The sequence below is a fragment of the Megalops cyprinoides genome, chromosome 7, assembly GCF_013368585.1.
Source record: "Megalops cyprinoides isolate fMegCyp1 chromosome 7, fMegCyp1.pri, whole genome shotgun sequence".
In the NCBI taxonomy this organism is placed as follows: domain Eukaryota; kingdom Metazoa; phylum Chordata; class Actinopteri; order Elopiformes; family Megalopidae; genus Megalops; species Megalops cyprinoides.
Genome location: NC_050589.1, coordinates 24,997,784 through 25,023,649, shown reverse-complemented (window position 1 = coordinate 25,023,649; position 25,866 = coordinate 24,997,784). Strand labels below are relative to the sequence as shown.

The window sequence follows — 25,866 nt, the reverse complement described above, 5'->3', positions numbered from 1 at the left end:
TAAGACAGAGCAAACCACAGACCACTCATTATTTCTTTAAGCCTTCCAGTCAAAACCTTCATCCTACAATAAAACCTAAAAGACTAAGAGCTTGGCTCTAAAAGCAAATACCACACAACAGAAACAGCACAGATGGACACAGCATTAAAGCTGACACGCATGACACAATCCATGAGAGAGGAGCAAGGCTCCACAATCTGCACTGAATTCATCACAGAAACATTGGCACACCCATGTAGAGATGAGCGTTAGTTCAATGCTAACAGGGCGTTTGCCCCGCGGATCTCACCGGTCACGTTGATCTTAACCTCCAGGTGTCTGTCCTGAGTGACTGGCACAGTGGACCTCTTGGTCACCACCCCGCTCTTGACGGTCTTGGGCTTGACGGCAGCCGTGGCGCCGGGGTCACTGCTCCCGCTTGGCCAGCGCTGCCTGGGTGGGGCCGCGCCCTTCTCCGTGGGCATTTTCAGGAAGTCCCGCACCAGCTGCAGCCAATCGAAGATGAGGAAGACGCGCAGGTTGTTGAGGACCACTGTGAAGCAGGAGGAGTCTCTGGTTGATCTGCAGTGGGAGGGAGGGTGAGAGGGTGAAGACCATGGGAGAGAGAAAGTACGACAAAAAACGGACAGGGAGAAAGAGAAGGGGGTATGGAGAAGAAGCCAGAGATGATTGAAACAGCATAATTTCAGCCGAGTCTATGAAACACAATGCAACAGAGTTCAGCTTAAGGCACTCCTCATCGTCACATTTAGCCTCTTTTTTCCACAGTACAGACAGGCTGTGCAGATGTTAGTGAACATAAAAAAGATGACCTTTATCGCAATGCGTCCAACAGCAACATTTTCCTTGTTATATAAGACTAAGTGCTGAAGTAAAGCATAATTTTCAGGAAAAGAAAATGGGTGCTGTTTAGGGTCAGGTCAGTTCTTTTTCAAACAGGTTAGTTCAGTTTGTGAAGGTGGCTTTTAATGGCCTTTGCAGCTGTTCTGCCTGGTGAAAATCCTGCAGGTGTACCGGTAGTGAAGCTCCAGCTGGAGGGAGGCCCGGTTGGTGCCGGTTCTGGAGGGCTGCAGGATGCAGTCGAACGCATTCCGCTTGCCCTCAGCGCTGGACCCGGGTCCAGTGTAGCGGGTGTCGTACGCCAGGAGGGAGTGAGACACCAGGTTCACAGACTTGGAACCGTTGGAGAAACTCTCAAACAGCAGCTTTGATTTCATGAAGTCAAACCTACAGGGGCAAAAGAGCGTCAGTAAAATCTGCTTTACTTCTGTTCTTATGGAGGTCATAACCAGAGAAAACCCAAACAACCCTGACAACAGCTGCGGTGGAACTGAAGCTTAGCTTGCTTTTAAAGATGAGAGGCTTGTTATTTTGGAAGGGAATGAATTACCTGGCCAAAGAGCGCTTCTGGCCTGTGGATTTGGGCGTGTCGTGCAGCTCCAAACTGACGTTCATCATGTCAACAAGGAAGGAGAGGCAGGTGAAGACATCACCACTCAACACCGTCTGGAAGAGAGGAAAGGACAGAGTCCAAAAACACAAAAAAGCTTTTTACTTAAGTACTTAAGTCACTGACTCACTCACTCGCTCATGCACTGGACAGGCAGGTAGCTATACCTAGATTTACCACAAGAGGGCATGTAGGCCTGAAAAGTGTTCATAGGCATTGAATGGTGTTTTTACACTGCACTTCCAAAACTTTCATAATATTAACTCTTGGCAAGCCCTTTTTTGATGTGCTACTGCTCAACCTGGAGCCACGTGACATTTCAAATGAACAAATAAGGGATGTGTCTCGTCTAGTTAAGGCCTGTTAACCGAACTAGCGTTTCACATGCAATTACAGTAGCTGTAGATGCTTAAATAGGGCTGGCGTCATTTCATTTTAAAGACTGGTCACATGCGCACTGCCTTGTGACTTCCGCAGGTAACACAGCACATTAAAATACAAAGACCTCAGTGTATGATGTAATGAATGGCATAAAGAACACGAGAGTCACACTACACTCATTAATGCTGAAGTGAGTCTGGTTTAGCCAAACTCCTTTCACACTACAAGGAGTGTCTTAATCCGTAATTTAATAATGATTGGTGGTTCAACGATCAGGGCTTGGTTCCCAGGTAGGGTATCGCTCCAGTATCCCTGAGCAAGGTAGTTAACCCAAAATGTTTCAGTAAAATATCCAGCTCTATAACTGGATGATGTATATGTATGTCACCGGATAAGAGTGCTTTGGTCAAATGTAACGTAATGTCTCTTACATAGGTGCTGGGGTCCTGCAGGTTGTAGGGCCTGAGGAACTCCTCCACAGGCTCGCCCAGGTTGTTCTCCAGGAGCCCGCGGATCAGCCGGTACCGGTCCAGATCCAGAGAGCAGTGCACTGAGGACAAGCTCCCATGGATGGTCATGTCCGGTATGGCGTGGCTCAGCTCCCTGGGGAACGGATGCATGAGAGACAGAAACGATGTAATGAGCAAATTAATGAAATGCAGCAAACACAGCCCTGCCAAAAGATTACAACTAAAAAGAAAGGGCTGACTTCACATCTGGCCAAATACACTCCTTTTTATTCTTATCTAAAGCAAACATGATACGCCCTGAGTTCACTGAGTGGCTCTAAAAGAAAAAGGAGAAACACAAAGACACAGTTCACTTCCTAATCAGCGTGCAGCAGTCCTGCTGAGAGCTTTCAAGTGCTTCGGTGGGGTCTGACAGAGCGGACACTGGACGTGGGGGCAGTAGACGTGCGCTGATCTGGTAAAAGTGAATGCTAGAAGGCTGGGGGTCCTCTCACTTGTCCAGGTTCCTCTCCACCTTGAGCTTGAGCCGACAGCGCTCCTTCAGCAGGTTGCCCCCTGTACGGCGCACCGAGTAGGAGGGGAAGAGCAGGTCTGTGTCCGGCTGCGTGGTGGGTTTGTCCCACGGCTCGCACGGCAGACGCTCCGCGGCGAATATGTCCATCTCTTGCAGGTCCAGGGTGATGCAGTCCAGCAGACACACATATCCATCTGAGCACCACAGGGACATGGAGAAAGGGGAAGATTAATGCGGGCGCACACACAAGTTTCCATCTGAGTGCACAGGGACATAGACAGAGGGGAAGATTAATGCGCACACACACATGTGCACATGCACATAAGCTCACATGGACATGCTTCCAGGCAGACATACACACACGGTACAAGTCAACTCAAAAGTATTTATACATACATCAAAATGCATCCCTTGACAAATACATTACATTTTATCATCATTTATTTGGTGATTAGATGCCATATCTGGGGAAATTACATATTGTCCACTGACAGGGATGACCATTCAATAAAGCAATTCAAGGTAAATACTCTGTTCAAGGGTAAAGCCAGGACTTAAACCTGCAAACACCACACAACTTCTCCCGCTGCTCACCAGGGCTAAGAGGTACGTCCGCCTCAGGAATGCTCCCCATAGCAGGCTGGGGCCGGCCTAGCTTGAAGCCGGAAGTTGTACTACCCGAGGCCCCTGCTTCGGCCTTCCCCAACACGCCCTCTTCTTTCCCTGACTCTGCAGATGATGTGTTCTTCACACGGTCCTGTGGGAAAAGAGGAATGTCAGCTAAATCCAAAACAGCACGAAGACCTTCAATACAAGCACCACAAGAAAAGGCATAATGTCAGCACTGGATCCGGGCAGATTATCAGAGAATGGGCTTGTCACTGCTGACCGAGAGTGCTTTCAGGACTAACGAGAATTCCTGAGTTCGTAATGGTGTATCAGATGAAGGAAATCTAGCTGGTGCACCCAGACATGCACCTTGCTCGCTGTGTAAACACTTAAATGGTTTCCACGTTGACAAACTTCAAAAATCACAGCAAAATAAAACTGACATATGAAATATGGAGACAACTGTATTGATCTTAAGAAAATTTAAACTGGAAGCTAAACTTGAAACTTTTAAATATATTATTTAAAAGTTTTCATGACTTTTAAAATCCTGTTTGACAAGCAATCACTTTCTGTTTTCCTCAGAGCAACAAAGTTCATTTTTGTGGTACCAGAACTTCATGGTAAAACACTTAACACTCAATAAACCAGACACACCATGCAGAGATCCTGATGTAAGTAGACACTGTGTGGAATACTGTCTTCACACATTAAATTTCACAAAATCAGGCTTCTAAACCTGTGAGGAATAAGCAACTCCAGGGCTCCAGCACTATACCTAATAGCTCTCATCTAAAGGGCCAGTTATTCCTAATAACCCTATGAGCCTGACAATGGCTGTACCTTGGAAGACTGGTTTTCCTAGTTCTTCAACACTATAGGCTGGACCTCCTGCATACCAAAACTGCAAGGCTAACATCCATACCTTGGCATGCTACGTGCATTGCGTGGCTGATTAGCCTATACTGTACAGAGTAAAATACAACTGTGTTTTCTAGGTACAGCACAAGCAATGTAGTGTAAAACCAAGGCGTAGAGAATAGATTTAAGTTGTAGGACTGACTTAAACTGTAGGTCAAAGTATTTTTTTTTTAAATAAGAACTGATCAGCAAAATTAATTTAATTTTCTCCTCTGTAAATTGCATATTGGTTCACACTGATAGCTTTCCATGTACCTAAAGAAAAACAACTAAACTTAAACTCTGTTTAAATACTGATGTTTGTGTGTAACGCTATTACATGGAATTATTACATGTATATATATAGTATCAGTTTTCATAAAAACACCTTCCCCATAGAATTTGGGGGAACCTTATTTCCAATTTCTGTAATATGCTTTTAAATCCACTGGAAATGAAATCCAAGCCAACCTTTGCAATACTCGAATTTAGGGAAAACACAAGGCAAATTGCTTTTGTTTAGGCACACTGGCTGTACTGCCATTTTTGAGTAACTCTGCCTAGTACAATGTAATAAACATATTTAATAAGCCAGAAAAAATGATACTGTCATTAAAAATGTGCAAGTAAACGACCAAAAGAGGACAAGAAAAGAAACCCTCTCTTTCTTAAACTGAAAGAAGAACACCACAATACACATGCAACTCCCAACTCCTCAGTACCTTATAATGGGCAGTGTCCTTGTATGAATTAGCATGCAAAATCAAATTCTTCAGACAAAATCAAAAAGGCTACATGTTAGTGGCAATGGATGGATTCCATTACAATAACCTGCTATGTGCTGTCATCCTATTTCACAGATGATTGTCAAAGTGCATTTGCAAAAGAATGATGATGTTTAGAACAAAACCATACTAAGCTACATATGGATAGTTGTAGTTAGGACCTCAATGCATCATGCTACTCCAGTAAAGTGTCCAAAATAAACAATTAATCAAATGCAGTTATTTAGTGGGCAAGCACTCACAATACAAATTACAAAGTATGCACTTAAAACAGAGGAAAACATGAAGGCAGAAAACATTAAACTAAACTTTCAACTTGTGACAAAAAAGAAGACAGCAAAGATATCTTTTATTTAAAACTCCTGTATTTGTTGCTGTTTTTCAATAACACACGGGCTGCAGGGTCAAAACCAGACAAAGAGAAAGAGACGCCTTCATTCATAAAGCATTAGCCACGTAACTGTGATCAAACGAGGATCTGTCATAACAAAGCCCTCTTATTCGTAACACTAATGCCATCAGAGACGAAACACATCACTTTGGATTCAGAGCATGAGGCGGTTCTGATTTACTTCTGTTTGTTGAAAGAGAGCGCTGACGGGTGGCAGCGGCTTGGTGGGAAATGCTTTAGGAATAAGCTGGGGGGGGGGGGGGGGGGGGGGGGGGGGGGCGAAAGCAGGAGGCAGGACTCACCAGAGAGGGGAAAAAGGTATGTGCCATGGTAAGTTTCTCTACCTTGTCTCTAAGGGAGAAGGTGCCGCGCGAGCCGGCGGGCAGGAAGCGGTTGCGGACGCGCAGCTGGCCAAGGTTGGCCACGATGAGGCGCGGCGAGCGGGAGCTCTCGGGGATCAGGAGTACCGGGGCGCCCGCCTCGATGTCCAGCAGCACGCGGGAGGCCCGCTGTGGACGCTCGCGCACCTGCGGGACAGGCAGAAAGGAGAAACTCACATTCACGTAACCGGTGATGGTTCATGGCCTTGAGGTCGTTCATGACCTTGACTTGCTCCCAGCTCAAATCCTGGCTGAGGCACTGCTCTCATACAAGAAAACGCTTTTAAGATTTGCTTCAGAAAATCAGACCACAGCTGTATGAAAGCACACTGTGCAAAAACAGCACAGTTTCAATTGTTTTATGAACAACTGCAGTGCCTGTTACTGTTCATGAAAAATACTGCTCATCTTATCATATGCATTATGCAAGCTGCTCTGGATAACATCTGCTAAATCACCATAACGGTAACTGTATGTGAGCTATGTAACTGACTGTTAAGGTTGTTGCTGATAACACTGTTGATAAGGTTTCTGTGAAGCAAATACATAATGCAACAGCTTGTGAAGTGTTACCATTTGTCATCAAATGGTCCTTCAAAAACTTTTATAACGTTTATAAGCAACTATAAGCAACTATAAATGTTAACAAAAATCTGAACAGACGGTCACCCCTTGCTCCTTTAATTGCCCCCGACATCAACAGGACTTAGATTAGTGACGTACGGCAGCTATTGGTCCTGTCCAAGACTGACGCCATGCTACCTGTGTTGTATGTGGAATACTGTATGCGGATGACCAACAGAAACAAATGCCATATACCCTCTGCCACTTACAACATGAATTAAGAGACAGGCACAAAATAAAACCTAGTCTTGTGTCTACTCTCTTTTGCATTTGGTGACAGTCCCAAAGATGTTCCCCCAGGTCACTGCAGTGAGACTTGGCAGAGAAAAAGGTACGACCAGAGAAATCAGTGTCTTTTGCCAGATCAATGCGGATCACGCTCACCCAGTAAGCCTTTCTTAATCGTCTTAGATCACCTGAGCAGAATCAAACCAAGCCACCAAAGCCAGGACTCGATAATCCACATGTGAACTCAAACCTCACTCCATCTGCAGCTCCAAGGAAACTACTGGTACTTTATTGATTTAAATTAATCTAGATTTAAAAGACCTGTAGAAGGAAACCACAGAAAACATAACAAAAATACATTTCAGAATTGCTTCAGAATTGGACTTTTAACATTTAGTAGTACATCCTCTTGGAAACAGAGGCTGGCAGATAACTGTGTTGGTATTCACGAGATCCACAGAGAGGTTTAAGTACTGTCTTCATGGATTACTGTCACCCTTTCAGATATCATTAACTGTTTTACCATGAGAGAACAGCGTGGTGGAGTGGGATTCATGGGGGCAGGGATTAGACCCAACCCTGACCAGTGGTTCAATGTCAGGGATTAGACCCAATCCTGAACTGGGGCTCAACATCCACCTTCATCGTAGAAGACAGGGCGATTCCTGTATTAGAGGTGTTTGACAGAGGTGGGATCTGACGTCCCTACATGTCACCCAAAAAACTCCCAGTGGGATATTTCACTGGCCAGCACTAAAAGCCGCAAAAGAAAAGAACTGCTGATAGATCACAAACACCTCTGCTGTCGTAAAAAGGGCAAGCTTTCTCACCACAGACACCCACCATCCACAGTGGCCTTTACAATGGCACAGCATCGTTTTAAAAACATACTGCGTTTACACAGCCCACGTCGGACCATAACCGCCCATTTACATTCTGCAGGATTTTCAGCTGTACAGAAGACAGCAGACAACACAGATGCACAGGGCATCTAAACTCCTGTAGGATGATCTGAGAACCCTCCTGCAAGAGCGAGTATCTCTCGTGGTTGTCCTGTAAACTGGCTTATACACATCCATTTTTCACATGGATTCTTCCTGTTGACACTTTAAAGAGGAAAAAGATGTGAACCGCCATTTCAAAAACGTTTTCCATACGAAAGAGGCCTACTCACAGCCTGGCCCTCCACCGCGGCCCTCTGCCTCCCCAGCACGTCCTGCAGCTGGGTGAAGTGCTGGATGAAGGCCACCACCTCGGCCTGGAAGCGCTGGGTGTGGACATACTGCACCGATGCCATTTGCAGTGACACCTTCATATCGTAGTCACGCTCCAGAAAAGGATCTGCTTCACCGTATCTGCAAGGACAGAACACAGCTCTACGTTATGACCCACAAATGCTCCCTAGAGCCCCTCCAAAAAACTCAACCTGTCCGAACCAGTTAACAACTACGTATGCAAGTCACTTACATGCTATGTTTTAAGCACCCGAAGCAAACTGCTGCCTCCATCATGACACCATAAAGGCAACCTAAATGTCTTCAAATAAAAATAAGTTCTATATATTTGACATAATGTCTTATACCAGTGACAGCTGTGAAACAGCCTGTTAATGTTGGTAAAGCAAAATTACTTGCTAAAACTGAAATTACTTGTGGATGTTGAAGACCAGGGCCTCTCCACCCCGTGTGGTGAAGCGCTCCCTGTAGAGGTCACCGTGTGGGGTCAGATCACTGAGAGACAGGCTACCCAGACTGCCTTGCAGAGCCAGGTCTCGCTCTGTAACACAGGATGCTCACCATGAAATCAGGAAATGCAATCCAAAACAACAGGCACAGAAAGTACAAATTATATGCTCTATGCATGAATGCATGGTCAAGTCTCTGTCGATATCAGGCAGTTACTTACCACACTGAAGGACAAGAGATATTTTGTTCTGACTCTGTTAAACATTCATAAACCAATGCTACTATAACTACACATTAATACATACCAATCAGTTCTAAGTGGGCAGCCAGTTTGGAAACACTGGCCTTAGCAAGCTCGTTGGTTTTCTTATTGAGAATAAGAGTCAGGGAATGGACCTGTGAAAAATACAGTAAAGTTCGTTTAAATATGAAAGTATTTCTATACCAGACAAAGAATGGAAACAAATGTGAAGAACCCTGACGAAAATGCCATGCCATTTATGTGGAAGTATCATTTCTACAGTCTCTGCAGTTGATCTTGTGATGGCGAGAGTGAAGGCCTGGGTCTTCCCCTTGTGGGAACACTACAATGCACTGTGGCTGGGGTACCTTTAGGTCAAGCTTGGTGTTGACTGCCTCTGGGGGTTCCTCCTCACTGTTCTCAGAGTAGAGGTCGTCTGAGTCGGGGTACGGCAGCGGGTGTCCAGGCATAGGCTGGGGGGAGGCGGAGGGCACTCGCACCGCGTGGTTGTTGGCAGTGGAGCCGATGCCGAAGAAGTCCAGGATAACCACCCAGGTCTGCAGGGTGATGAGGACGTCTAGGCAGTTGAAGTCCACATCCACACTGCGGCCCACACTGCCGTAACGGCTCCTGAACTCTGGGTGGCGCCGGTCCACCAGGAGGACGTTGATGTGGACTAGGGAATCATCAAAGTCCGGGCCAGGGTGTGGGGATGGGGTGTTGCGAGTGGGGGAGGGTGGCGGGGTGCTGGGGCACTCTGGGTCCTTCTTGCTCTTTCGGGCTGCCGCCGCTGATGTGCTGGGGTGCCTCTGGTAGAACTGGAAGACGTTCTGCGCCTCCTCCATTTGGGCGGGGAGGGAGCGGGGCATCTCGGGGAATTGTGCATTGGAGGGGGACGGGCAAGACTGAGAGAGGTACTCCTTGGGGCTGAAGGTGGAGGGCTTGGGAGCACCCCGGGACACCATAAGGTGCTTGTATTTGGAGTCGGGATTGGGCTCCAGGAGGTCCTCCATCAGCAGGGAGCGGAGGGTGAGCTGGACGGCCAAGGAGTGGGGGTGGTCTTTGGAGAAGTCCCCCTCCAGGTCCTGGAAGCATAGGCTGACCAGCCCCTGCGAGCCCTGGCTCAGGTCGGCACTCAGGTGCACCTGGAGCTCCGCCACGCGGAAATTAGCTCGTACCTGGGTGAAAGAGGGGGGCTGGGGCGGGGGGCTGTGGGCCTGCAGGGGCATGGGGGTGGAGAGGGAAGAGGACAGGGAGGCATAGGACAGCCCTGAGAGGGGAGGGTCACGTGCAAACAGTCCACCCTGCGGGTCTGGGAAGCGGTGGGGTTTAGTGGAGGAGGGGGTGGGAGGAGGTGGGGTTGGGGGCTGGCTGGGCGTCGCCCGCTGCTCGTCAATGAAAGAAAGATTGTCCAAGGTCTGCAGCACCTGCTCATACACAGACTTAGCCAGAAACACCTACAAAAGTAAGAGGAAAAACACAGGTCTGAAGAAACAGCCACCAGCTAAAATTCTGATTTTTTCTACTGCAAAATTCTACTGCAGCAGTAATTAACAGATCTTGAGACCGACAAAAGACACTTTTTAATGAACACCAAATATGATCTGTATTCAGTCTAACTGCAAAGTATTTCATAATGATTTAAGCAATTTAAGCGATTTAAGCGTGTCTTCCTCTGAGCCTAATTTCACAAACAAGGAAAAAGCTAAAGGAACAGACACCGGCATCCAAAAGAAATCAACACAGCTTCAGCACGACCCCTGATACTGCTAATGGCATCTTACCTGCACAGGGTTGACAAACTTGCCCTCCACTCTCAGTAGCCCTGAGCTGTGAAAAGGCTCATCACACGTGAGAAAGGTGAACTGGGTGTCTTCATCAAGTGGGACCTTTTCCACGGTGAACTGGATAGTGGTGTCCTTCAGGATGTGAAAGGCTGTGAAACAGGGAAAAATGACTGCTGCTTCCCACCATATCTTCAGCTGAGCTACCTGCCATTTTCATCCTCCCCAAACTCCCATCAAATGAGGTGCCACATGCCGTTGCACTGTCATTATGTTACCCACCATGTGACACGGTTACAGATTCAAACCCTCTAAACTACTCAAACTACTCATTCAACCATTCAATCCCTCTGCCAGAGTATCATTTGGCATTTACATCTCTTTCTTAATGTGTTTGTTGTCGGTTTTTGTCCTCTTGTGCATAAAATTAAACAAAACTTTAAAAAGTAACCTCTTCAATGGTTTTTTCAATATTTTTCATCATCTCCGGTGTTCAAACAAAACACAAAATTTTGTTTGAATGAAAAAACAACAAAAACAACAAAACACTTGCCACTACAAAAGAGAACATTTTGGGTTTGTCATTCTATCCTCAATGTCAATTCAAAATAACTCCTACAGGTACTGAGATACAATTTTACAATGATGGGTAATTCAATACTCAGTTTGAATACCAGGGAAACAGTTAAGTAACTTTGACAGGAAGACATAATTCCCCCTATGAGTCCTCAAATACCACTGCTCAATTAATTAAGTCCATCTTTTACAAAGCAAAAGATTTGTTTGTCTTACCTTTGCCACGGCTCAGGGATTCAAAGAAGTCATGGCGAGTGAACTGCAGTTCGTCCTGACTGACACTCCCGTTGTGGGAGGGCGAGAACTTTGAGGAAGAGGTAGAGTCTGACCGAGTGGCCTTGCGCTGGACCAAATAACTAGTGTTGAGGGAGTACAGCCGAATGTCTTTCACCTCCACCTGCAGCTTCTCTCTCTCTGAGCTGTTCTGGCCAGCCACAAAGTTTTGAATCGTTATGCTCCCTAAATGGCCCACCAGAAGCTCAGGATGACCTGGCTTTCGAGGGATGGAAACCACAGGAGAGTCAATGCTGATATTTAGAGTGAGTTTGACCATAAAGGAGTCTAAGCTGGGTTCCTGTTCAGTGACGACTAGATCCTCCTCATCTTCGAAGGGGTAAGTCCAGTGACTCTGGCTCTGCGTCCTCGACCTCCTGGGCGGAGTCTCGAAGAGCGACACCATGCCGCTATACTCCGCCGTCTTGTTGGCGAGCACGGTGGAAACTTTGGTGGCTGCAGTCTTCAGCATGGAGCGGAAGTTGTCCTCCACCTCGTTGGCGGAGAGGCTGAGCTCTTTGAGAAACTTGGCTGAATGGTTGTAATGCAAGGAGGCCATCTGCAGCTGCAGAGAGCACTCGCCCTGGGACTTCTCCAGGAGGTGGAAGCTCAGAGCTTCAGAGGGTGTTCCTGCAGTGTCTGAGAAGAAGGCCATACTTCCGGCTGTGGGAAGGTCTTCCACATTCCCGATGCTGACCACAAACTGGCTTTTCAGGCCCTCCTGAGTCAGGTCCACCAGCTGGAGGCACCCGAGGGAGCCATTGACATCCAGCCGGCCTCCCATGGAGACATTGACCTTGGTGCCATTAATACTGGCTGTGGCAATCTTCATGCCTTTCTTTTCTCCCCCCAAAACAGTGCCGGTCGCAACAGTGCGCAACAGGAGCAGATTCAGTCTGTGGATCTCCACAGTGACCTCTGTGTTCTGGTCATATGTTGACTGGTAGGTTTCCTCTTGACCATCCACATCAGGCTGAAGGGACAGCTGCTGGCTTGAGGGAGTCCAAGTGCTTTCCTCTTTAGGGAACGACTTTTGGAGGAATTTGAGAAGCTCTACCATTGTTTCTGGGTTTAAGATTATGTCCAGGTTATTGACCTGCATGGAGGTCACTTGGAGGGAGCTGTCCAGGTTCATCGATGGACAGTCAGAGCTAACAAACTGGTATTCCAGTTTGATGAGGGCCTCCTGGTCTTTGAGAAAAGAGCTATACGGAGAGACTTTTTCAAAAGGCAACCCTGGGGGTGTTTCTCCACGCAAATCTGACATCTCTGGAGGCTTGTGGTCAGGGGAGACGGGGGAAGTGGGCTGGCTCTCACGGAGGCTGCCCGTTGGCACATCGAAGCTCAAATGCTTGTGAGAGGCCACTAAGAGGTCAAAGTCAGAGCCATATGTCTGCAGCGTGTCCACCAGGAGCAGGCCGTGGACAGTGAGGGAGACCTCCGCATCGTAGGGCCGCTTGACAAAGTGGGCGTTGGTGCCGAACACTTTGAGTACCGATATGTAGCGACCCCCACTCTCCACCCCCAGCTGCATGTAGTTGATGTTGAACTCGGCGAGGAGGAGCCGCGACTCCACCAGGACCTCCCGAGTGTGCTGCTCTAGAGTCTGCACACTCTGGGTGAGATTTTTAGTCGATCCCTGCAGCTTCCACTGGCTGTCCTCCCTCTGGAAGATCTTCTCGTGGCGCAGTGTCAGAGGGTCAGGGGACTTGGCACCCTCCCCCTTCCGTGGGTCACTGTCCTCTTCCGCCCCCGGGCTGTTCAGACGAGCCAGGCAGCTCCTCAGGGCCGTCATCTTCTCCAGGTTGATGTGGACTTTCAGGTCCGGGAGGGTGCCGGAGAGTACGGCTCCAGGCAGCTGGGGGTCGGAGGTGTAGCGGAGCCTCTGCTCCAGCTGCAGGAGCACGTTGAACTTCTCCACCACGTGGGTGGGCCCCACCTCACTCTCCTGCAGGTGCTTCCAGTTGTCCTTGTAACGGCCCACCATGATCTGCAGATCATTGAAGGAGAGGGAGTACTTCTCGTACAGGTTTCGGCAGTAGGACTGTGCGCCCTCTGCCAGCTTCAGGCTCGGCAGCTCAGGGCTCTTCCCTTGATCCTTGAGCTCCATCTCTGGTTCAGGGTGGGGAGAACCTGGGGGAGTAGCCAGCGGAGTCTGGTACTCATCATCACTAAACTCCTCCCCTTCCGTTGGAGCAGTCTTTGACTTTGTTTTGAGGTCCTCTTTATGGGAAAATACACAAATAATTAGATTAATTAGAAGGTTACATTAGTTACGTTAGTTAGATTAAAAACGAAAGGCAGCACTTGAAATGTACCTAACACAGCATACAAGATCTGATGTCATTTAAATACACTAATGTACTCATTATTTAGTTTGTTGTTTTCGTTTTACAAATGCCAAAATGTCAGGTATCCTTAATTTAATGGCAAAGTTACAACATCATTACCATATTATGATCCCTCTGTCCCAAGCTGTAAAGTACAATGCAACCAAAGACCTTTTAGTTCCAGTTTAGGATCATTCTCAGTCTATGTGTAAGACTGGCATTTGGCCAGAAATGTATCCAAGTCAAATAGTGTGCATATACAAATAAAGAACTTCTCTTCCAGATTCCAGAAAGTGAATGTCAACAATTATTACCCATCACACTGCCAAGAAACTCGATTAACGTACCCTGGGAGTTGGTGAGGAGAATGCGCCCCAGATCCACGACCACAAGCATGGGGTCCTCTGTCTGGAAGTCATCAGGAAAGATCACCTGAGGAGCACAGATGTCCAGCTTCATCGTCCAACGCTTGCTGTTCTCCTGCCAGGGAAAATTCACAGAAGCAGAGAAAAGGACATATCACAACTGTGGTACAAATTTGCCACAACACCTCCAGCAGCAAGTGAAGCATTTCAGTCAACTGTTACATTCTTTTAAAGGAAGTGATGTTCTAAACTTCACCCCTGGATCACCTGTAGCTGTTGTACGGTTTTTGACAGTATACACAAAACTTGCAGTTATTTTGAAATTTTAACTGCAATCACGTGTACATTTAAGTATGGAGATCCAATACTTTAATCTTTAATCTTTAACTGGCACCAGAGGGTAACCATAGCTGAAAATACTTGAACGTAATGCATCTGACAACTGCATTATGCAAAGGTCTCCTTCCCACTTTAGCAAAGAAATAAGCACGATTCCATTGAAGAGCTATTCTTACAATGAACTCTCCCACGAGCAGCTGGTCGATAGTCTGCCGGATCTCTGCCTTAGTCTGCATCTTCAGCTTGTTGTACTGCCTCCTGGCTGCCTCCGCCACCCTGAGCTCCAGCTCTGACTGGTATCCAAACCCTGCGAGACACGACATCAGCAGATTGTTGGCAACACATGCACAAGCAGCCTTACAGAATGCCTTTTTGGAATGTCAGTGCACACTGTGATGTTCTGCTACAGCTGTCATTACACAGACACCAGGTCCTCTACCTGAGGTGTGGACCCTGCCCTTGTAGAAGAAGTCAGCAACTTTCTTTATCGCCTGGGGGTTGTAGATGATATTGAGAGGGCTGGTATTGACCTCCAGACGCCTCTCAAATTTACTCCGAGCTGGGTTGCGTTCGTATATCATCTCGAAGACAGGGGGTGCCGACGTCTCCATATTGGCAGCTGACATGTAAATGACATGAGTTAAATCTGTTTTTGCCAGACCACAACAATATTACATACCTCAACACAGTGCGACTGTAAAATGAATACACACAAAATGCATAACCTATTTTTGTTTGTGTGTGATATTGCTGGTACATAGAATGACAGCATCCCAAATACACACATAAACCACTATCAAAAATACTTAAATTATTTATCCACGAGAAAGGATGCCTACCTGAGTTTGTGGCTTCTGAGCCACTGGGCTGTCCAAAAGACTGATTAATGGCCACGGCCACTTTGTCCTTTGAATGCACAATACAATAATAACATCAGATACGTACATATGCAACATATGTAGTAGCTCCAAAGATTACACATGCAGATGTGCTGAATGAAATGCAAGGCTACTGTTCAGATTCTGAGGGCATCCCACGAGATAATCAGGCACAAACAGGCGGAATAACTGGGTTAAGAAAAGGCCACGTGGATGGATATACAACAGCTATAAAACATGCATACTAGAGATCTCTGGGTGTTGCTTCTCCTCCAGGTTTAACAGAAATACTTTGTCATAATAAATGTCCGGATGTGAACATGAACAAGGTACAGAAAGAAGATTCTCACTGGTTTGGGGGAGACAAGGTAGGGGAAGATGGTCCCCTGGGTCGTGAGGTCTCTCAGAAACAGTCCCCCCAGCTTCACGGAGAACAGCGAGGACTCAGAGCGAGGGAGGGACTCCACCCCAACTTTCACCCCTGAACCATTGAGCACAGTATGGTAGGGACAAATCACCAAACCTAATCCATCCATTACACTCATCTCTTCACAATAAGAACCACTTTCTGCAAAAATCACCCACCCCAAATCATCCATCACACAGTCCCGTCCACACAATAAAAAACCACACTCAGGACAAATGAACACCCCTCCCCCCATCCTCCTCACCATCGAAAATGCAAGCTGCAGAAATTGACTAAAAGAGCCAGGGCCCCATAATACCTGAGAACTCCAGCTGGATGACACCGCTCTCGTGGGGTGTGCTGCCCTTCTTGTCCTGGTGGAAAAGAGTGACGGCCCCCTTCTCCAACAGGAAGTCCAGCCGGGCAAAGAGATGGTCCCGTCTGGTGAAGGTATTCAGAGTCTGGGAGTCCTCCAAAGGGTCAAAGAGATCCTCGGTGTCAGCTACATGGGAAGCACATGGAGAAAAGCATGAGTGTAGCTTATACTACAAGGCTGTTACTGGGAACAAGGGCTGTACTCTCCATATCTTTCTGAATAATGCAATGCCCTCACTCTGTCTGGCGTCCTGCTGTGTAACACAATGGATTTCAAACATGGGATTGCAGGTTCAAATCCCACCTTGGAATATGGGTTGCATCAACAATATATTGACTGGTTTATTTATTTCTGCCGATACTGTTGTTAATGCAGTCTTATATATGCATTGATGTACCTTGGCTAGATGTAAATGAGCATGTCTCATAAGGCAACTGCAATACCGCTTTTGAACACTGACCCAGTATGTCCCAGGAGCCCTGGCCAGGCAGCAGCTCATCTGCGGACATTGTCTGCCCGTCGACGCCCGTCTCTGGGTCCTGGGATTCCCCGTACCAGCCACCCCAGCCAGGGAACCAGGACTGCAGGTACTGGATCATGCCAGAGCTGCCACTCTTGGGGATGGAGCGGGACGGTGAGGACAAAGCTGGATCCGATATAGCATCTCTCACACTCTGTGTGCAGGGAAGGGGAGACACAGGGTCATGTGACACGTCATGTGACAGGTGGTCAGGTGACAAGGTAGCTGCAACAGAGCAACAGTCCTTCCTTAGCTGGAGCCAACGTCACAACTCCTCAGTTTCTGTTTAATGGGTCGGTTTCTCTTCAGGAACCTGACCCATTAAACAGACACAATAAAAGGGCTATGAATATTGTGGACCAACAACTGAAAACTTGAGAGGCTCGGGGAATTGGCTTCAACTCTACCTCTGGTTTTAATTACAGCACTTCATGGTGGCAGTTAGTGCAATCAATAATCATATGACCCTTTTTATAAACTTGCAAGAGCCCAAGGTCCATCTTGCTCTGAGAATAATAACATTAAGCACAGGAAACACTTGACTCACTCACGCTTTGGGGACTTTTAATGGAATCAGCAGACAGGTAAGTCGCGCTGATCAACAATGTGCCTCTCTAGCACAGATGCTAGACTCACTTCTCATCCACATGCGCTTTCTGCAAAGACCTTGACGATACTAATTCCCTCAAAGCCCCTGTGCAAATCATCTTAGCTTGCCTCTGCGATTTCCTCCTGCTTGCGGAAGCGGTCATGGACAATCTCCCTTAGGCTCTTCAGCTCCTCAAGGTCCTGCTCGTCCTCCACTCTCTCCAGCTCAGCCTGTTCAGAGAAAGCACATGTGCCTCAGGACACAGAGTGAGAACGGCCAGCGATCATATGTCACCAGATTTACTGTGGGGTTCAACGTCACTGGCTTAACATAAATGAGAACAACAGTGAAGCGAATGAAAAGGAGAAGGGTAAACACAAATTTCATTCCACAGACCACCTACTAACGCCAAAAGGAAGTGACCAAGCAGTGTCCATCCACTGGCCAATCAGCATGCAAACACATGACCTATAAAACTTTTGCTGACTGCACTGATTGGCAAGGTGACGTTGTTTTTTTTTCCTAAAACTAAGTTCCTAAAACTTCCTAAAAATAAGTGAAATTCATACTTCTAATTGTATAGGAACTCTTGTTAGAAACCATTTCCACAGCCGAACTGCTATTAAATGAACACCCAGGTTCCACTCCAATGACTGATTGTTTTTACATTGCAACAGAACCGGTCAATGACTTTCGGTTCAAGGTTATACCAGCACGTCAAACAGTGACTGTTGCCTTTGTCCTTCCTGTCTCTGTCATATCGTGATCTTGGGATCAGAGTTGGCGAAAGCGGCACCGACGAGAGGACTGCTCTGTCCTCTCAGTCTGGGTCATACGGCCCTGATGCAGAAGCTGCTGCTCTATTTTTGTTGTAGCCAACGTCCTGTGTCTGCGTCCAGCCAGCTCACTTCCTGCCCTTAACTGACTGCAGAGTGAGGGGCCCTCCTGCTAACAGCTAACATGTGGCTTTAATATGGCACTCAGTCCACACGTTCTGCTTTGAACGTCTGACATTTACATTCCCTTAATGCACCCCGCTCGTAAATCCTGCAAATAAATCATGGAATTAAAAAAAGTAAAATGGAGGGTCTAACTTCAGGCGAGAACTTTCAGAATGAACTCCGACTTAACTTTTTGGATCAATTTGTATGGTTCTTATTTTCATATTTATGTGCTCATTTTCTACAACAAAATTACTGAACAAACTTAAAGCGCACACAGTGGTACAGTTCTACTCTGGCCTGTCTGATGATTCTCAGGGTTAGCACAGTGTGCATGTCATTATGATTTAATGTATTTATTGTCTTTCTCTGCAGACTCCCATCTCATCAAGGGCTGCTTACTGCGCTCATATTTGAACATATTATCCATTTACACAGCCGGATAATCACTGATTAAAATGGTCTACCCGGGATTCAGACCAACAGCAGTCCCAGTTCCTTAAACACTAATGGAACCAGAAATGGACATTGCATGCACAGTGCACTCAGTATCGGAGCTGGCGGAGACCGCCTCACCTTCTCCTGTGCACTGAGGGGTAACCCCTTTAGCCTTTGGAAGTAGAGGTGTGTGTATAGCTGGGCGTCCCGGGCCCGCTGCAGGGCGAAATCCCAGTTCCCCCTCATCCGCTGGTCCCGGATCTCACTCAGGTTGGCATTGATGGCGAACATCCACCACTGCCGGCAGCTGGAGGAGACAGACAGCTGTCATTCACCAACAATGGAACAGTGTAAAAAGGGAGAGACGAACACATACCATGAGCCTGATATCGAGCAAGGCCTCAGAAAAATATGGCAGGTCCTCCGTCCAATAAATTCAAATACGAAGCAATCTATGTAAATGTGAACTTGAAACTGCTGATGATCGTGTGGTTTTTGGTAATAAAACAAGGTAAAACTGTGTATTCACTCTTAACATTGCCTCTCCTGACATTTCTTGTTTTGTTCTATAAGCCTTCCTGGAAAAGTCTGCCCAATAAGTAAAGTAAAAATGCACCAATTGGCTACATACATCCCTCCCTTCGTGCTACAGCTGACAAGTGGAGTATACTGGCATTAAATGGCTCATGTATCAAACAGGTAGGCACTAGACATTGGTGGTCACTGAGGAAAGATATCCTCCCTCTGCTGGAAATCGTCCAGCATTTTGGGATTTTGAGAAGACAGATCTGCAGCTCATAATCATAATGACTGTATAAACAATGACTCACTTTCCAGACACAGGGACTTTGGGCCTCCATTTGCGAAACAGCATCTCTCTCTCCCTGCGGTCCAACTCTTTGAGGAAGGCCATGATCTGCTGGTACTGGACCTAACAAACGATGGATTGGTCTCAAACAGTACAATGTAAACGTAGGATAACCACTCCTGAGAGTGGCCATTCTATTCAGAATGACACCAACCGCTCTTCATCGCAGTATTATGGCCGTTTGTTTCCCTTTGAACCCCAGTGCTGACATGAGAGCAGCCCCGTGGGGTGGAGCTGTACCTGTGACAGGCGCAGAGACAGGGGCTCCAGCTGCACCTGGCCACCAATTCGTGGGGTGTGGCGGGACCTCAGGGGTTCTTTGGAGGCGTTCCTCCGGAGCAGCACAGAGGCACACACAGGCTCAAAGATGTATTGGTGTTCTCGGCTTTGCATGCATTTCGTCATGGCCTCCTATGGGATTCAATGGGAGCGACAACACAGAATAATGATTAAAAAAGGCACAGGTTACAGCGCATGCAAACCTCATGCTTATTAATAAAAGGCAGCTCCGTGTTATACTACCGAGATAGTCCGTCATGGGGAAAACTATTTTCCACATCTGAGCAAGCTGAAGCTACAAGTTACTCATCCCAAAGTAGCTTAATAATTAGAAGTTAATTATCTCGCAGTACCAATTAGCTCACTACTGTGCACGCTGCAATGAAGCTGACAACAGGTCGCTTCTGCGGCACAGCTGGAAAATTGACTGGTTGCTGTGCAGTCATTTTTTTTCTAGCAAGCTCATCTTTGCCATTGCCCATAGTGCCGCCTTAATATTTGCTGTTCATCCATTCATGAGACAAAAATAGAGCGATATCAATCACCCATTTCTCAGCCGTGCTCTGCGCTTGATGGTTTACCTGGATCTCAGCTGTGGGGAGATCTCCCAGCACGCAACACTCCGTGTCCCAGTACACACTGAACTCCTCTATCTCTAGCTGCTTCTGCCTCAGGAGCTTCTCTGCCTGCAGGGAGGGAAAAACATCCGAATGGCTCCTGTGACCCCACAACCTGTGATTGGCTGGCCGATACTCACTGGAAACCTTCTGGAACCTCGGAACAGCAGCTCACCGGTTCTTTGGAAGCATTCTGTGCAGACACGTTCTTAATGCACACGCCGAAGGAAAATGGCTTTTCAGGAGTGGAGAAGTTGTCTTCAAATCGCAAGTGAACCCCTTGAATCTTCAGCTACAGGGAGGACCGTAGCAGGAAACAAATGAGTAACATTCTATTCAACATGGCTGCAGACTTTACTGATTCAAATTCATATAAAAAAATACATCTCTCACACCCTGATATTAATACTGCAATATTCAGCTAGCAATTTCTAAAACCCTTCTGAATGTGTCGTACACGAAAATTTAACTGGCTTGTTCATTTAATAAAACGATGACAAAATGATGAAATGATAAAATAAATGAAGGCACCCCACAGCTTACCTCGATGTTTTCCACTATTCTGGTAACTACAGAAGCAGTTACAGAGTACCAGTAAGACTCGCCTTTCTGTTCACACTCACTCTGGGGAAAAGAGGAGCAAATCAAAGGTCAAAGCATCATGCTACAAGGTGTTTAATACTGGGAAGCTTATGGTGAGCAGCACAAAAAATCACAAAGAGAGTATATGACAGAAAAATACAGAGGCATTAAACCTCACAGTACAGCTATCATGTGACAAATGCACTTTCCATATGAAGCACTGCTCAACATCAAAACAACATCACTGTATTTATCTCTTTTGGGTAAAGTCAAATTTGGCCGTCTAAAACGGAGAGAAAAAGTGGCATAGTACATCGCCTGGCAGACTATCCTGTCCCTCCCTGCTCCTGATGTTAATTCTGTCTCTGTCTCCTCTCTTGCTCTCCACTGGTGGAGTGCACGGCCGGTCAACATGAGAACGGCGTAGTCTCTCTCTGCCTTTCGCCATCTCCTGGAGAAACAACTTTTCTTGAAACAGGACTTCAGCATTCGCCTTGCTCTCTAGTCGCTGTTCAGTCCATGCCTCATTTACTAACTTTCATTTGCCTTGCTCTTGAACATTTTAACAACCTTTGAAATTTTCATCTAACAACCCTGGAAATGCTTTTCTTACTGAACCATTATAATTTAAATTGTACTGTATCAAAATTATTCCACATAGCCTTTTATTGCAGTGTTTCTAATATGATCTTTTGTTATTCTAATATATTTTCATGAGTCTGGTTTTATGATGCATTTATTACCATAGTTATCTCATGCCGTGGATGTCACCCTGGATAATGGCATCTAATCCATGAAGAGATTACAATATTCAGCATTGCTTAAATACCATTCACATTATGACTCAAAGGAGGACATGCAGCTTTGACTCCTGCTCGCAGTAGGCATGCATTGTGAGGGGTTAACCTGTTGAGTCTCTATCCACTCTCACCTTCCACTTGTCCTCCAGCGCCTGCAGCAGCTGTCTTTTGCGCTCTTGCTCCGCCTCCCTTTCCCGCTGCTCATCGTACTCCTGGAGACGGGCGGGCCCGATGATCAGGTTCAGCTGGGACATGGAGATGACCCAGGGGTCGCTGTGCGGCCGGTAGAACGGGATCTGGAGGGTGATCTTCCCAATGAAGCCTGGAGGAAGGATAGAGGCTTTTCAAATGCCATACCAAGCTAACAACGCTGCTACACTTGTACTTAATTAGAGTTTATTAGAGCCTAGAGTTATTAAAATTACAGGATACTAATTATTCAGGTGCCAGACCTTTTTGTGACCACAACCTGGAGCACAGCATAATGGAGTAAAACTTGCTTTCAGATTTGAAATGTAACTTGCCCCATCGCTGTTCAATTCAACTGTGCTGAGACTCAGTGGTGACACAATTGTAGCACTGCATTATCATCACAGAGCAAACTGCACTGGAGACTTTACTTCATAAATACATTCTTTTAAAAAAAAAGTTCTGAACTCATTACAATGCAGAGTGCAACACAGCACATAGCCATACTAGGAAGCAATGTGCTTTTCTCTGCACCAGCCATAACACACACGCCATCAGCAGATGAGGCCACTCTGCCTGATATACGTGTCTGCTGACATTCCTGTGATGTGATATTCTATGCAGAAGAAAAACAGAACTGAGTGCACTGCCTACACAGAAAGCAAGCACAACCATCACTGCAGTTTTGTTCATTTTCTGCTGTCCTTTCTTTTATTTATGCAAGACTTGTCTCCCACCACATCTACTATATTTATGTTCTCTGTAAGATCTGGAACTGATGTTTTAAAATGAAAGTAATTCAAAGACATAAAGCAATGACTACCTGCTTAGCCATTCTTCAGACAGACAGATGTACTCATTATGATTTCTTTAATGGAAAGTATGTTAGAGAACAAATCTCATCTCCACTCCATTGGACACTTTGTGGCAAGAGCCACTGCGGAGGATAACTGACATCACTGGAGCCTCTGGGCTCAGACACTCACCCGCTTTGACTTCAAAGGGGAGGTCAAACTCTCGCAGTGCATCCTGTCGGAGAGGAAGGTTCTCCAGCTCCACTGCCCCTGAACACACACACACACACACACACACACACACACAAATGAACCAGAGACACACTCAGCTAGACATGTGGCCCCCCTTAATGCACACAAACAATAATACCCTTTAATGCATTTATATGCATATACACTCTTATAACCTTTTAGAAAAAAACACACAAACTACATATATGTATTTGTACACATATATATAACATAGACTACCATATACAATATATAAATATATAAATTGAATTGTATGTATGTGTATATATACATATGTGTGTGTGTGTGTGTATATATATTTGTCCATGCACAAAACACCCAAACAAATCTACAGTTTATGAGTACCTTTGAGAAGAGCAATGGAAAGCTGGTCTGTATTAAGATTGCTGACATATTTCCCCAAATAGGTGTTGAGTACCCAGGCAACAAGACCTTCCAACATGATGAGGGTCAGAGGGGTAAAGGGGGGGTGGGGTGGGATGAAGTGGGGAGGGGGGTCTGGGGGTTCAAAGGACAGGCTTGGGGGGGGGGACTCAGAGGTCACTCTCCAACTTCTGCAACCTGCCAAAGAGACAAATTAATAAACTTCACTCACTCAAGCACACACTACTCAAAGCCCACCCCAACTATCCACTTCAGAATCAACAAGTACTGGTTTGATCCACCATTAAGGTCAAACCTACTATTTATGAAAAACTCAAGCTTCGTCGTGTGGATTTCGTTTCCTCCCTGAAGAGTGAAGGAGTGGCTGATTCTACGTGAAATTTACTGATTACACGAGAGTCATCTTATCAAAGTATTTCAGATGCAAAAGGAGCCACTCTGACCTAATTAGTCTTGTCATCATGACGGTGTTACGCTTGCTAGAATCGATAGTGAAACTCAGGCTACGACGTGCAAAAGGCATTCGATCGTGGCTAACTGACTAGCATTTTCCCTTTCTCTAAAGTGAAATACTAGTAGCTGGCTAACTATGCTACTTAGAACAACTGTCTGTCCATGCTGCCACAATGTCCGCTTTCAGACAGAGCATGAAATGTGACTATTAATATCTGGAAATAGAAGCTAGCTGGCTAACCGGGTAGCCTCTATCCAGCAATCAATGTTGACAAGGACTGGAAAAGCTCTGACGGGATATTCGCATTAGAAAAGTAGGTGGGTACTGAACTGATACAGGTAGTTGGAGGAAAAATGTGATCTCCATACTAGTTTGACTAGTTAACCATACGTCCGCCTTAAAATATTTAGTTGGAACAAGCCCCTTCAAAATTACATACTAGCCAGTCTACCATGTCAGATAGCTGCTGTAGTAGTTAGAAAGCTTCTTGGCTAGCTGCCGAGCGTAGGAAACTTACCATTGTTTGTGGATGCTTTCAAACGCGCTTCACAAGCACATCGGAGTGTAGGGGTAATTTGAACCCATGGTGACAGAAACTACTGCCGAGACACTTGTCCTTGTCAGGTAGTAAAACGTTAGCGACAAACTAAAGCGTCTGAAATAAGATGTGGAACGTATCCCAGAAATCATCCGCTGGTTAGTTTACAATATCCTTCCAGTTAGTGCGAGAAAGAGTAGCTACACAGAAATGTCACCGCGCAGGCAGTCAGCTAGCTACACGCAAAGAGAGGCGTAGGCAAGGTTGTAACCGAAACTAACATAGCAAGTGAATTTGATCGCTAGTCTTGCTAACTGAGGTGCTCTCTTTTGGTGCACATATTTTAACGAGTCACCAGCGTCCGAACGCATACTGTGTCGGTGGTGGCGTGACAGGAAAAGTTGGCTGGCCGGCCAGCCAGCAAGCCAGGTATTTGTTTATCGCCGCTTCGTTTGTGCTTATTTTCTGCTCTCCTCCCCTTAGATGTCAGCATCACGGGTGTAAAAACAACAGTATGCGCTTCCTTGTCTCGCTGAACTTCCAACTCGATGTTCCTGTCACATGACCAAAACACAGCGGCCAGATGTACAAATTTAACTGAGGACGTCTAGTGGGCGGAGGTCAAAGGTACACCTCGAGCATCCTAACAGTTACGGGATAATACCACAGTTTAACGTGGAAAACACTAATGCGTTTCAGGGTTTGGGGGTAACCTGTAATCTGCGTACAAATAACTTGACGGTTGTATTTAACATGTTTGCAAGTAAAAATGATTAGCATGTGCTTCCGTTAGTACATTGTTACGCCGGTTGTTGTAATTCAACCATTTATCGCAAGAGGGCATGTTTTCCCTACTCAGCGAGTGATTCTCTGTAAATATTTAACGTTTAATTCCTGGTAACAATTCATGAGACTACTGAGACTACGCAGTTCAATACAGAGTTGGTACTTTGCTACGATGAACGTTTAACCTTAACTGACGATTAGGTAGGAATTGGCCAATGCATGTTGATTGAGAAACGGTTTCTGTGGAGAAACGATGTTAGACTTTGACACTTGCGATATTACCGCGCTGGTCATGGATGTATCAGGCACTGGAGAACCTGATTATCTTCTAACGAATAAGCAAGAGAAAAAAGATGGCAAAGCGTGAAACCCTAAATGTGACTATCATGCACCTATGCATGTACTGTAGAAATATCACACATTCCACAATATGTGAATACGATGTCATGCATGAAAAAGTGCACTGCCTAATATATTTTGCATTGCATTCTTCACAGTTCCACTTATACGTTAAATACTTATTATGTACCGTTTGCTTCAGCTGTGCTTGATAATATTTCAATTGCAGGTCACCCTTGGGAAAAGCGTCATAGGCACAATACTAAAATACATGCAAGTTAGTTCAAAATGCTTTGACCTTTAACCTTTGGTCATTATTGTATTTTACTCTTATCCATGGGGCTCAGATGGACAAAAAACGTAATCTTGCCTATTCTTGTTCAATACCCAGAAGTCATCACAGGAGAAGTGTGATTTTGCATTTTTATCTAATTATCACATACAGAGAGAGAGAGCTGACAAATGAAAAAGGTGAAAGAAAGCTAGAGAATGCAGACTGTGGAAGGGGGAT

The 25,866-nt window shown here is 46.1% G+C and overlaps 1 protein-coding gene across 2 annotated transcripts in view; it reads right to left on the bottom strand.

Annotated features, from left to right (window-relative positions):
• The window catches only part of vps13d (vacuolar protein sorting 13 homolog D), a 60,825-nt gene extending 37,529 nt beyond the window's left edge, over positions 1-23,296 (bottom strand). For both annotated transcript variants that reach the window (XM_036534436.1, XM_036534437.1), the window contains exons 1-30: positions 23,200-23,296; positions 22,795-22,872; positions 21,751-21,941; positions 20,781-20,861; positions 20,413-20,529; positions 20,202-20,306; positions 19,582-19,752; positions 19,304-19,404; positions 18,612-18,780; positions 17,223-17,324; positions 16,446-16,659; positions 15,929-16,111; positions 15,554-15,684; positions 15,165-15,231; positions 14,765-14,944; positions 14,502-14,632; positions 13,969-14,101; positions 11,235-13,514; positions 10,443-10,594; positions 9,027-10,115; positions 8,723-8,813; positions 8,382-8,508; positions 7,907-8,087; positions 5,845-6,027; positions 3,410-3,572; positions 2,796-3,009; positions 2,263-2,434; positions 1,391-1,506; positions 1,015-1,227; positions 290-561 (exon numbers count right to left, since the gene is read on the bottom strand). In XM_036534436.1, coding sequence (XP_036390329.1) covers positions 290-561; positions 1,015-1,227; positions 1,391-1,506; positions 2,263-2,434; positions 2,796-3,009; positions 3,410-3,572; positions 5,845-6,027; positions 7,907-8,087; positions 8,382-8,508; positions 8,723-8,813; positions 9,027-10,115; positions 10,443-10,594; positions 11,235-13,514; positions 13,969-14,101; positions 14,502-14,632; positions 14,765-14,944; positions 15,165-15,231; positions 15,554-15,684; positions 15,929-16,111; positions 16,446-16,659; positions 17,223-17,324; positions 18,612-18,780; positions 19,304-19,404; positions 19,582-19,752; positions 20,202-20,306; positions 20,413-20,529; positions 20,781-20,861; positions 21,751-21,941; positions 22,795-22,872; positions 23,200-23,296 — 7,504 coding nt within the window. The remainder of the gene's footprint in view (positions 1-289; positions 562-1,014; positions 1,228-1,390; positions 1,507-2,262; positions 2,435-2,795; positions 3,010-3,409; positions 3,573-5,844; positions 6,028-7,906; positions 8,088-8,381; positions 8,509-8,722; positions 8,814-9,026; positions 10,116-10,442; positions 10,595-11,234; positions 13,515-13,968; positions 14,102-14,501; positions 14,633-14,764; positions 14,945-15,164; positions 15,232-15,553; positions 15,685-15,928; positions 16,112-16,445; positions 16,660-17,222; positions 17,325-18,611; positions 18,781-19,303; positions 19,405-19,581; positions 19,753-20,201; positions 20,307-20,412; positions 20,530-20,780; positions 20,862-21,750; positions 21,942-22,794; positions 22,873-23,199) is intronic.
• Positions 23,297-25,866: the final 2,570 nt, after the last annotated feature.